Source organism: Pongo pygmaeus, chromosome 2, assembly GCF_028885625.2.
Source record: "Pongo pygmaeus isolate AG05252 chromosome 2, NHGRI_mPonPyg2-v2.0_pri, whole genome shotgun sequence".
Taxonomy (NCBI): Eukaryota; Metazoa; Chordata; class Mammalia; order Primates; family Hominidae; genus Pongo; species Pongo pygmaeus.
In genome coordinates, this window is record NC_085930.1 from 96249311 (window position 1) to 96262896 (window position 13586).

Here is a 13586-nt window from a genome sequence, read left to right on the forward strand (position 1 = left end):
GATTCTTACCAGTTCAGCATGCAAAGCTATCTGTTTTGCCAGTCCAACAGAATCACATATCTAAAAAGAGAAAAAGTATGAAAAATTCAGGCAGTTCTCACAACAAAGCAAAAATGTCAAGTATCCAAATAACTGATGAAACTAGTTTTATAACTAATCCTAATACATTGCTACAAACAAAAGCATATTTAAGAATGCTCAAGCCCCCAAACCAAGGCTTTGTATGTTTTCCTTGAAGTCTATAGGATTCCACTGCTTAATCTCAGCTTCATATACCCCACTTCTTGTTATGTCAAATTCATTACTGTCATAGTAAGGCCTACAGGGAAGAAGCACACAGCTGCTAATGCTATTCTAAGCTGAAGACATCTGAAAATGGCTGGTTTTGGGAATATACTCCCTTCCCAACATAAATGAGAGGCTAAAAGATTGCACCAGCTATCAGTGGCAGGGAAAACATGGGTCTGTGGAGTCAGAAGGCCCAACCCATCAGCTTGGCTCTATTCAGAGATGCTTTGCTCAAGCAGTTCAGTAAGCCTAGGCAAAATTTGGGAGTTTTTTCCAAAAATCTTAGAATTATATAAGAATTTTATTTACACAAAAAACTACAAAATACTGATGAAAGAGACTGAAGACACAAAAAAACATCCCATGCTCATGGATCAGAATAATATAGTTAAAATAACCATATTGCCCAAAGCAATCTATAGGTTCAATGCAAACAGCCAAAGCAATCTTAAACAAAAAGAACAATGCTGGAGGCCACATTACCTAACTTCAAAATATATTACAAGGCTATAGTAAGCAAAACAGCAGGGGATTGTTATAAAAATAAGACATATGACCAATGGAACAGAATAGAGAACCCAGGAACGAAGCCACTTGTTTACAGCCAACTGATCTTTAACAAAGCTGACAAAGAACTTTCACTGGGGAAGGGATATCCTCTTCAATAAATGGTTCTGGCAAGATTGGAGAGCCACATGTAGAAGAATGAAACCAGACCCCTCCCTCTCACCATACACAAAAATCAACTCAAAATACATTAAAGACTTAAACATAAGACCCAAAACTATAAAAATACTATAAGAAATTATAAGGATCAGAGCAGAAATAAATGAATCTGACATGAAGAAAACAATACAAAAGATCAACATAACAAAAAGTTGGTTTTTTTGAAAAGATAAAACTGACATTTAGCCAGACTAAGAAAAAGAAGACTCAAATAAATAAAATTGGAGATTAAAAAGGAGACATTACAATTGATACTGCATAAATTCAAAGGATCCTTGGTGGCTACTATGAGCAACTACATGCTAGTAAATTGGAAAATCAAGAAGAAATGGATAAATTCCTAGACAAACACAACCTACCAAGATTGAACCATGAAGAAATCCAAAACCTGAATAGTCCAATAACAAGTAACAAGATCCAAACCATAATAAAAAGTCTCCTGGTAAAGAAAAGCCCAGTACCTGATGGCTTTCCTGCTGAATTCTACCAAACATTTAAAGAAGAACTAATACCAATCTTACCCAAAATGTTCCAAAAATAGAGGAGAAGTGAATACTTCCAAACTCATTCTACGAGGCCAGTATTACCTGATACCAAAACCAGACAAAGACATATCAAAAAAAGAAAACTACAGGCCAATATATCTCATGAATATTGATGCAAAAATCCTCAACAAAATACTAACAAACCGAATTCAACAACACATTAAAAAGATCATTTATCATGACCAAGTGGGATTTATCCCAGGAATGCAAAGATAGTTCAACATATGCAAATCAATCAATATGCTACATCACATCAACAGAATAAAGGACAAAAACTATTTAATCACTTCAATTACTGCTGAAAATGCATTTGATAAAGTTCAACATCCCTTCATGATTAAAAACCCTCAAAAAAACTTGGTATAGAAGGACTATAGCGCAACATAATAAAAGCCATATATGACAGACTCACAGCTAGTATCATACTGAATGTGGAAAAACCAAAAGCCTTTCCACCTTATACATGGAAGATGAGTAATCAGGTAAGAGAGGAAAAAAGGCATCCAAATTGTAAAGGAAGAAGTCAAACTGTCCTTGTTTGCAGATGATATAATGATTTTATATTTAGAAAAACCTAGACTCTACCAAAAAACTATTAGAACTGATGAATTCAGTAAAGTTTCAGGATACAAAATCAACATACAACAATTAGTAGCATTTCTATATGCCAACAGTGAACAATCTGAAAAAGAAAGAAATAAAGTAATCTCACTTACAATAGCCACAGATAAAATTAAATACCTAGGAGTTAACCAAAGAAGTGAAAGATCTCTATAATGAAAACTACAGGCTGGGCGCAGTGGCTCAGGCCTGTAATCCCAGCACTTTGGGAGGCTGAGGCAGGTGGATCACTTGAGGCCAGGAGTTTGAGACCAGCCTGGCCAATATGGTGAAACCCCATCTCTACTAAAAATACAAAAATTAGCCAGGTGTGGTGGCACACACCTGTAATCCCAGCTACTTGGGAGGCTGAGGCATGAGAATCGCTTGAACCTGGGAGGCAGACGTTGAAGTGAGCCAAGATTATGCAACTGCACTCCAGCCTGGGCAATAGAATGAGACTCTGTCTCAAAATAAAAACAAAAAACTGTAACACACTGATGAAAGAAATTGAAGAGGACACCAAAAATGGAAACATATTCCATGTTCATGGATTGGAAGAATCAATATTGTTAAAATGTCCATACTACCCAAAGCAATCTATAGATTCAATGCAATCCCTATCAAAAAACCAATGACATTCTTCACAGAAACAGAAAAAACGATCTGAAAATGTATATGGACTCATAAAAGATTCAGAATAGCCAAAGCTATTCTGAGCAAAAATAACAAAATTAGAGAAATCACATTACCTGACTTCAAATTACAATGCTACAGAGCTATAGTAACCAAAACAGCATGGTACTGGCAAAAAAAAAAAAAAAAAAAGACACATAGACCAATGCAACAGAATAGAAAATCCAGAAACAAATTCACACAACTACAGTGAACTCATTTTTGACAAAGGCGCCAAGAATATACATTGGGGAAAAGACAGTCCCTTCAATAAATGGTGCTGGGAAAACTGGATATCCATATGCAGAAGAATAAAACTAGACCCCTATCTCTCACCATATACAAAAATCTAATCAAAATGGATTAAAGCCTTAAATCTAAGACCTAGAACTATGAAACTACTACATGAAAATATTGGGGAAACTCTCCAGGACATCAGTCTCGGCAAAAATTTCTTGAGTAATACCCCACAAGCACAGGCAACTAAAGCAAAAATGGACAAATGGGATCTCATCAAGTTAAAAAGCTTCTGCACTGCAAAGGAAACAATCAACAAAGTGAAGAAACAAGCCACAGAATGGGAGAAAATATTTGTAAACTACTCATCTGACAAGGGATTAATAACCAGAATATACAAAGAGCTCAAACAACTCTATAGGAAAAACCTTAATCTGATTTAAAACTGGGCAAAATATTTGAATAGACATTTTTCAAAAGACATACAAATGGCAAACAGGCATATGAAAAGGTCCTCAACATCACTGATCATCAGAGAAATGCAAATCAAAACTACAATGTATCATCTCACCTCAGTTAAAATGGCTTATAGCAAAAAGGCAATAACAAATTCTAGGACGCATGTGGAGAAAAGGGAACCCTTGTACACTGTTGGTGGGAATGTAAATTAGTATAACCACTATGGAGAAAAGTCTGGAAGTTCCTCAAAAAACTAAAAATAGAGCTACCATATGATCCAGCAATCCCACTGCTGGGTATATACCTAAAAAAAGGAAATCAGTATATTGAAGAGACATCTGCACTCCCATGTTTGTTGCAGCTCGGTTCACAATAGCCACAACTTGGAAGCCACCTAAGTGTCCATCAACAGATGAATGGATAAAGAAAATGTACACATACACAATGGAGTACTATTCAGCCAGAAAAAAAGAATGAGATTCTGTCATTTGAATGGATGATATATGGATAAAGAAAATGGATAAAGAAAATGTGGTACTTACATACAATGGAGTACTATTCAGCCATAAAAAAGAATGAGATTCTGTCATTTGCAGTAAGATATATGGAACATGGAGGTCATTATGTTAAGCAAAATAAGCCAGGCACGGAAAGACAAATATTGCATGTTTTCACTTATTTGTGGGATCTAAAAATCAAAACAATTGAACTCATGGAGCCAGAGAGTAGAAGGGTGGTTATCAGAGGCTGAGAAGGGTAGTGTGGGGATAGGGGGTGGGAGGATGGTTAATGATTTAAAAAAAAAAAATAGAATGAATAAGACCTGGTATTTCATAGAATAGAAGGACTATGGTCAATAATAATTGTACATTTAAAAATAACTAAGAGTATAATTGGATTGTTTCTAATACAAAGGATAAATGCTTAAGGGAAGGAATACTCCATTTTCCATGGTGTGGTTATTATGCATTGCATGAGTATAGCAAAATATTTCATGTACTGCATAAATATATACACCTGGCTGGGCAAGGTGGCTCACACCTGTAATCCCAGCACTTTGGGAGGCCGAGGCAAGCGGATCATCTGAGGTCAGGAGTTTGAGACCAGCCTGACCAACATGGAGAAACCCTGTCTCTACTAAAAATACAAAATTAGCTGGGCATGGTGGCACATGCCTATAGAGCCAGCTACTCAGGAGGCTGAGGCAGAAGAATCGCTTGAACCCAATGGGGCGGAGGTTGCAATGAGCCAGGATCGTGCCATTGCACTCCAGCCCAGGTGACAGAGCAAGACTCCGTCTAAAAAAAAAAAATGCATACACACACACAAACACACACACACACCCCTTGTACCCACAAAAATTAAAACGAAAAAAAAAGATCATCCTACTTTCACCATTTTAGCTCTAATTAGTCTCTTGAGAAACTTTGTTAGTATGATATTCTCAATAATTGTTCTATTAAAGGTTCTTTTTCCAGCTGGGCGTGGCAGCTCATGCCTGTAATCCCAGCATTTTGGGGGGCCAAGGCAGGTGGATCACTTGAGGTCAGGAGTTCAAGACCAGCCTGGCCAACATGGTGAAATCCTGTCTCTACTAAAAAAATTAGCCGGGCATGGTGGCACACACCTGTAGTCCCAGCTACTCGGGAGGCTGAGGCAGGAAAATCACTTTAATCCAGGAGGTGCAGGGTGCGGTGAGCCAAGATTTTGCCACTGCACTCCAGCCTGGGCAACAGAGCAAGAGTCCATCTCAAAAAAAAAAAAAAAAAGTTATTTTCCATAGGAAAAAAAAATACTAGAAGAAAATGAAGGGAAAACTCTACTGCACATTGGTCTCGGCAAAGATTTTATGCCTAAGACCTCAAAAGTATAGGCAATAAAAATAAACAAGTGGGACTTAAACTAAAAAGTGTCCAAAGAAATAACAGAGTAAACAGACAACCTGTTGAATGGGAGAAATTATTTGCAAACTGTTCATCCAACTGGGGACTAATACCCAGAATATACAACGAACTCAACAGTGAAAAAATCAAATAATCCCACTTAAAAGTATGCAGAGGATATGAATATGCATTTCTTAAAGGACACAAAAACAGCCAACAGGTATATGAAAAAATGCTCAACATCACTAATCATTAGAGAAATGCAAATCAAAATGACAATGAGCCATTCTTACCCTAGTCAGAATGGCTATCACTAAAAAGACAAAAAATAACAGATGTTGGTGAAATGCAGAAAAAAGAGGAACTCATACACTGTTGGTGGGAACATAAACTAGTACAACCACTATGGAAAACAGTATGGAGATCTCTCAAAAACTAAAAATAGGCCGGGTGCAGTGGCTCACGCCTGTAATCCCAGCACTCTGGGAGGCTGAGGCAGGCAGATCACGAGGTCAGGAGATCGAGACTATCCTGGCTAACATGGTGAAACCCTGTCTCTACTAAAAATACAAAAAATTAGCCGGGCATGGTGGCAGGCACCTGTAATCCCAGCTACTCGGGAGGCTGACGCAGGAGAATGGCGTGAACCCAGGAGGCAGAGGTTGCAGTGAGCCAAGATCGCACCACTGCATTCCAGCCTGGGCGACAGAGTGAAACTCCATCTCAAAAACAACAACAACAACAAAAACTAAAAATAGAACTACCATTCGATCCAACAATCCCACTACTGGGTATCTACCCAAAATTAAAGAAATCTGTATCGAAAGGATACCTGCACTCACATGTTTACTGTAGTACTATTCACAATAGCAAAGATATTAAATCAATCTAAATGTTCATTAACAGATAAATGAATAAAGAAAATGTGGTACATATACACAACGGAGTACTATTCAGCCATAAAAAGAATGAAATCATGTCATTTGCAACAACATGGGTGGAACTAGAGGTCATTATCTTACGTGAAATAAGCCAGGCACAAAAAGACAAGTATCACATGTTCTCACTTGTATGTGGGAGCCAAAAAATTGATCATGTGGAGGCAGAGTGGAACGATAGATAACAGAGACTGGGAAGGCTGAGTGATGAGGAAAGGGGGAGGATGAAGAGAAGTGGATTAAAGGGCACAACCATAAATTACGATAGAAAGACTATATTTAATATCTGACTGCAGAGTAGGGTGACTATACTTCACAAAAATGTACTGTACTTGGGTGATGGACACTCTAAATACCCTGACTTGCTTACTGTACATTCTATACATGTAACAAAATTCACATGTGCCTCATAAATTTGTATAAATTGTGAAGAATTCAATCAGTAATTACTAAGTAATTTAATTAGTAAGAATTTAATAATTATTAAATCTTAGTAAGAATCACTTAGTAAGTGGTTATGACAGAGATATTCTGAAAAGCCATGTACCTTTTCCCCCTCATTGTTTGACTCAAATATATAGCAGACTGATGACAGATTACTTTCACTTCTCCCGCTTGATGTCCGAAGAACAAATCCAAAAAGGCGCTTATTTTCCTGGTGTGTAGCATACAAAACTACACAAGGTAATGGAAACTGCCACAGAAAACATCAGAAGCAAACATGATATCTTACAAGTCATTACAGCAGCACTCGTGATGAACTCATATGCTAAGTTCTAAAAATATAAATATTTTAATATATTAAAGCCAATTATTTTAACAGACTTGTAATGCAGAAACAAGTAATGTCATATTTGGTTTGAATTAACAAGCAGAAAAAGGTTGTTGAATATTACATTTGTTTTATTAGTTATTAACACATTTTACAAAGTCAAAAAGAACTGTGTTAAAAAAATTACAAAAAGAATTGTGTTAATTATTTTAAGTTACATAAAATGTTCAATGATAACTTTTTGGAGATGGCCATAGACTTAACTACAACAGCCAAAGACCAATCATAGCTGATACTATCACACTTGAATATACAGGATCAGGATTATTATCAAGTTGTAAGATGTGTATATATACAAAGGGACCTAAAACAAAGCTTAAATCATGTGGAACTCACCGTGAGCCTTGTAACTTGTGTCTGTGGATCAATTAACCTAAAATAATAATTTAAAAATTGGAAAACAAATTTTAATTAGGCTGAAATTATGTAAATGTTTTTTCTACAGTTTTTTAAGGGAGGGTTTTACTTACTTTAAACAGTCACAAGTGACTAATAAATGCGATTCTGTCATACGAAAGATGTTATGGATGGCCCGGGCAGCTAAGATTTGGCGCATAGTTTCATAAACAACATCTGGATGGTCATCTGATTTCACCTCCATTGAACCAAGGAATCGGACAATAAATAACTGATGAAGAATAGAATCTGTAACAGAACAAGGTGTATTACATATATTTTTTTTACTGTATAAATTTACATTTTATTTTTTTCGCCATATTTCTTTCCCAAAAGAATAAAATACACTGCCTCCTTTTAGATTTTCCAGTGAAAAATTCAACAACCTAAGGGAGACATTTCAAAATAACTCCTAACTACAGTATTCCAAGTTATAGGAAAATTAGGGTTTCAAATTCAAATAGCTAAAAGTAATGCTTCAACAACTGGCAGTTCTGAGGCCAGGCGTGGTGGTTCACACCTGTAATCCTAGCACTTTGGGAGGCTGAGGCAGGAGGATCCCTTGAGCCCAGGAGTTCGAGACCAGCCTAGGCAACATAGGGAGCCCTGTCTCTTAACAAACACACACACATACACACACACACACACACACATACACAACAATAGGTGGTTCTTACAGCATTTCTGTAAGTTTAGAATTCAAATAAATAGTTAGTGGCGGAAAAACAAAATTTATGCTCCAGTACCAGAAGAGAAACATATGCTGTTAGGAAAAGCTTGAAAGGTATCTTAGGCACTGAGAATTTGACTATAAGGTCAAAAGTATGAGAGTCTATCGTTTTGCATGAATCACATCTTAAGTCAGATTAAGTTCTGTTGCTTCAAGTGTACTATAAGTAAGTGGAGGAAATTCTGAAGTAAAGACAACATTAAAACTGAGCTTAGTAGCAGAGCAAATATAAACAATAAATTATTCACAGTTTGCTGAGAAGCAGTTCTAAAATATATGAATGCTGCACATCTGTCTTACCTTCAGTTTCAGATTTTGTACTTCCTCCAGATTCTCCAAATGGATTTGTACGCCTAAAAAGTTTAGAAGAAAATATGAACACATGGTCAGTTACCATGAGCCACATAGAAGAAATCTAATCATTAAAACCACAGTTAACATTTTAAAAAGAAAGTTCTAAAATGCCCCATCCTATTAAGAAACACTATTGATCACTAAATTACTATGATGAAGGCCTCTGCCCTCACACACTAACTGATCAATGTTGATGCACTTTAGAAGACACAGATGAATTGGAAGTTTAGACATACACAACAAAAAATCAACATAATAAACCATGTTGCAAAAGTTATTGAATTTAAATAAGCTAGCACAGAGGAACACTGATTTAACTGCAATCTTAGCTGCTTGAGAAAAATGCCAAGAATGTCCTGGAATTGTAAAAACTTCTTTTCAGGTTCTGTAAGTACATGTTACAAGTTAGCTATAATCTAGTTTTAAACCTGTATTTATTAAAGCATAAGTAACAATGCAAAAAGAAAAGTGAACTGGAGATGGACGCTACCTTCCTCCTTAGTGTGCATGGCTTGTGGCACACCACAGTGAAGGAACAAAAGTACAACTCAAAGTAGGTTTTGGAGGGCTGGGCATTGTGGCTCACACCTGTAATCTCAGCACTTTGGGAGGCTGAGGCAGGAGGACTGCTTGACCCTGGGAGTTTGAGATCTGCTAGGGCAACACAGGAAGAACCCATCTCTACCAAAGAAATTTAAAGATTAGCTGGGTGTGGGGGCGCACGCCTGTGGTCCCAGGTACTCAGGAGGGTGAGGCAGGTGGATCCCTTGAGCCCAGAAGGTCAAAGCTGCAGTGAGCTATGATCATGCCGCTGCACTCCAGCCTGGGCAACAGAGTGAGACCCCGTCTCAAAACAAAACAAAGTAGGTTTTGGAAGCAGAGAGCTAAGTGGTTCTTAAAAAACACTGACATTAACATAACAGGAAATTAATCTCTTTAGTATGTGTCCTATTACATCAAATGCTAAGTGTATTTCTGTGATCAAATGTAAATGACTTTTTCTGGGTCATAGCCATGTATATCCAAATTAATATATTACCAATTTATTAGGTGTCCACTCTACTTAATAAATGATTTGCCTTAAGTCATGTTTCCTTCAACCACAGCCAAGGAAAAATTTTAACTGCTTTGGTGAGAATATTCATTATATAACTAAAAGATGACTCATTCATAATTCATAATAGTGATAATGTTTTAGTAACTTCCTGAAGATTTCTTATTCTGGTATAAGATAGTATTTTCTAATAAACCTATATCACATGTATTCCCTCAAGAATTTTTTAAAAACTGTCATGACCTAAAGACAGCTATCAACTTTCTTCTGCAATTTTAAGAGCAAGTATCCAAGAAATAGACCTAATAAGCAATACAGAATTAAATATTTTGAAACTAAATTATCTTAACTCCTTAACTGAGGCAGAAGACATAGAGAAAAAAACCTGCATGGTTCTTCCCTAACAATATGTTACATAATTAAACAAAGAAAGTACAGCATAGCTGATATACATAATAAATAAGAGATGACTCTGAAATGCAGACAGGGGATTATAAGCCTTACAGACCACAGCACAATGTACCTGTGATGCTATCACCCACCTGCCTCCCTGGCCAAAGGCTTTTGCCTGGCCAGGCTGATCTTCACACACAGGAGAAATTATGTCAAACTGTATTGGGGTGTCTGGGGCAACAAGAGAATCTAGAGAGAGGGCAGCCAAATTTGTAGACTCAGATCCTAAGGATCCTGAACTGCTGGTTCGAGCAGTCGGTGGCCGAGATTGTCTAAGCATAAAACAAGAAGACATTGCATTTAATTTTCCCTTTTGGATATTAAATATTTAACAAACTATGAAAAAAGAAAACACAATATTATAAGTCAATGAGAAGTCTTATGTTTCAGTACAAACATAATCCCAGATCACAGATACTTTAAATAGCCCATATCCTTCTTTAAGTAACTCACAGTGTGGTAACTTACCCTGCTGCTGGCCGCAGGCTCTCGTGCCTCTGCTGGAAAGATGGGGAAGGAGTGACAGCTTCTAGAGCTGATTGATTTACTCGTGCAGCAGTTTCCTATTTTAATTTTTTTAAAAAAGGACTAATATTAGTAAAGTAAGCAAACCAAAAGTTTGAATGTAACTCTGAATTGTTAGAATGCTTCTGAGTTACACTTAAAATATAAATTCGAGCTACTAAAGTAGTACTATATTCCCTCGTCTTAATATTAGGGTACATAACTGATTTCCTCTTATTTCCTATAATCTAGCAAAAAAATCTGATTTTCTACTTCTACATAATTATTAGATATTGCTTTTTCTTTAATTTTTTAAAATTCCCTGCAAGTGTTGCACACTTTAAATTTTTAAAGAATATATTGTTTTCTTTACATTTTTAACTAGCAGATATTTTTTATTAAAGTTTGTATTGCTAGCACCCAGCCCAGTGCCTGGCACAATGGACAATCGATACATTTGTTGAATAAAGAAATTTAGAAGGAATAGGAAATATTCACAAAATATGAGTATTTTATAACTATGCTGGTAAAGTTTACACAATTTTCCAGAATATATTTATGCTCAGAAATATCTATGTCTATTAATTTATAAAGCTGTCATATTTTCAGACCAAAAAATTTAAAATAAGAAAGCTTTCCATAAGAAATACTTTAGACTTACTGTTTTATTTAAAATACTGGCTAAATAAAAATGGTATTTAAATTAGAGATCTGTTTTAATCATGTACATATAGTTAACATTTCTGTATACTTAAAAATGGTTAACATGGTAAATTTGCAGATTTTTTCACAATTTTTTAAATGGGCTTTTTTTGGGAGATACGTTCTCTGTTGCCCAGGCTGACGTGCAATGGCATGATTATGGCTCACCGCATCCTTGATCTCCTAGGCTCAAGCAATCCTCCCCCCTCAGCCTCCTGAGTAGTTGGGACTACAGGCACTATTCCATAAAAATGGTCTTTAAATTAGAAAAAATAATCACATAACAATTTTGCATTTCTTTGTCTTATGGTTAGCAAAATGACCAATACAATGCTACAAACTGATCAAAATTCCTATTCTCACTAATACAGATAAAATAATTCTGGATAACCTAGGAAATATTAACTAAAAATTAGAGTTCTGATAATTGGTAGTAAAAGACTATAAGTATTACAGACTATTCAAATCCAAACACTGTATTCCCTAAATGATAAAATAAATTATTTAATTTGTATTTTAATGGTATTTTTTGTTGCTCCCAAATAACCTTACAAAAAGGAAAAGCTAGATTGGCAGGAGATCAAATTACTAAAAGCAAAAGGCTTCTCTATAGTTAACACTGATTTTCTGTAATTAAACTCATAATTTATTTTATTAGACATAATTGTAATAAATGTTACAATGTAAATATAATTACATTATAAAACTAACAAATTACTAGTATTTTGGAGGTAATGAGATTTTGTTTCTATGGTTCAAAACTTCCTCCTAGGCATCCCTTGGCTGGCACCTCAAAGCCATTAAGATAAAAACAGAACTCTTCTTTCCCAAATTCTTCTTCTCTTACCTTGGGTTTAAAACCTGGAAGTCATCTTTACCTTAGTCATCTCTTTCATCCTTCATATCAATCAGTTACTAAACTAGTCTAGCCCTCCCATCTAATCCACCATTACATCAACAACAGATTATGATTTAGAAGAGTGAGAGCCTCCCAAAGAAATTAGCCCTCCCAGCCTCAGCTGAAATCATCAGCCAGTAGTTGCCTGGACTCTCATAGCACAGACAGGCCCACCAAGAGTGGCAGAGGTCAGACAGCTCCTGTCCTAGAGTCAAGTCCTTTTCCAACTATACTGCAGTACCTACTTGACTCCTTCCAGAATTCTCTGTACCCCTGGGTTCTACCTGTATGTTTGGACTGTACCTGTGACTGTGTCTACACTTCAGGGTTCATCTGGTTTGATTATACTTGCTACACAAAATATATTTTGCAAAACTGGGAATTCACGCTGTATCACCCCAGACATACTGAATCATGCATTTTAACAAGACCCTTAAGTGACTTGTATGCACATTTCAGTTTTGTATTCTCTATCAAGAACCTTTAACTTGGCTGGGCGTGGTGGCTCACGCCTGTAACCCCAGCACTTTGGGAGGCCGAGGCAGGTGGAACACCTGAAGTTGAAAGTTCGAGACCAGCCTGGCCAACATGGCAAAACCCTGTCTCTATTAAAAATACAAAAATTGACTGGGCATGGTGGCGCAGGCCTGTAGTCCCAGCTACTCAAAAGGCTGAGGCAGGAGAATCACTTGAACTGGGGAGGCAGAGGCTGCAGTGGGCTGAGATAGCACCACTGCACTCCAGTCTGGGCAACACCGCAAGACTCTGTCTCAAAAAAAAAAAAAAAAAAAAAAAAAATGTTTAATTACACTACTAGTTTCATAAATCTGCCATTTCTGTATTTGTACTCTTTTTTTGTCTTATCTGTACTGTGTCTTCTTTTCCTCAAAACACAAACAAATCCTACCCAACTCAGGTTTCCACCATCTCCACAGAGCTTTCTCTAAAGTCCACACTGATCTTAATATTCTCAAAACTATTCTCAAAACCTAAGCCTTTAGTCATCACCATATGCTTTAAATTACATCCTGTTTTATCTGAAATGTTACTTAAAGTTTTAGTTTTGTCTCTCCATACAGATAGGCTCCTAGAGGGCAGAGGCCATGGCTCAATTTTCTTCTGTATTTCCTTTCTTCATGGTGCTCAACAGAGAGTTAAATAGTCAACACCCAATAAATATTTGTTGGTTGACTGAGTATCTTTTGAAATAATTTATTGTTCCAGGAAGACCACTCATTACATTCATGGCACATTACAGCTACTCATTCAGGCTAGGCACAGTGGCTCACGCCTGTAATCCCAGCACTTTGGG

At 36.6% G+C, this 13586-nt stretch overlaps 1 protein-coding gene across 2 annotated transcripts in view; it reads right to left on the reverse strand.

Moving 5' to 3' along the window:
- Positions 1-13586, reverse strand: part of APPL1 (adaptor protein, phosphotyrosine interacting with PH domain and leucine zipper 1) — a 45273-nt gene that overhangs the window by 5628 nt on the left and 26059 nt on the right. For both annotated transcript variants that reach the window (XM_054479670.2, XM_054479671.2), the window contains 7 exons: positions 10639-10733; positions 10260-10442; positions 8610-8662; positions 7654-7828; positions 7520-7556; positions 6899-7045; positions 10-60 (listed from right to left, as the gene is read on the reverse strand). In XM_054479670.2, coding sequence (XP_054335645.1) covers positions 10-60; positions 6899-7045; positions 7520-7556; positions 7654-7828; positions 8610-8662; positions 10260-10442; positions 10639-10733 — 741 coding nt within the window. The remainder of the gene's footprint in view (positions 1-9; positions 61-6898; positions 7046-7519; positions 7557-7653; positions 7829-8609; positions 8663-10259; positions 10443-10638; positions 10734-13586) is intronic.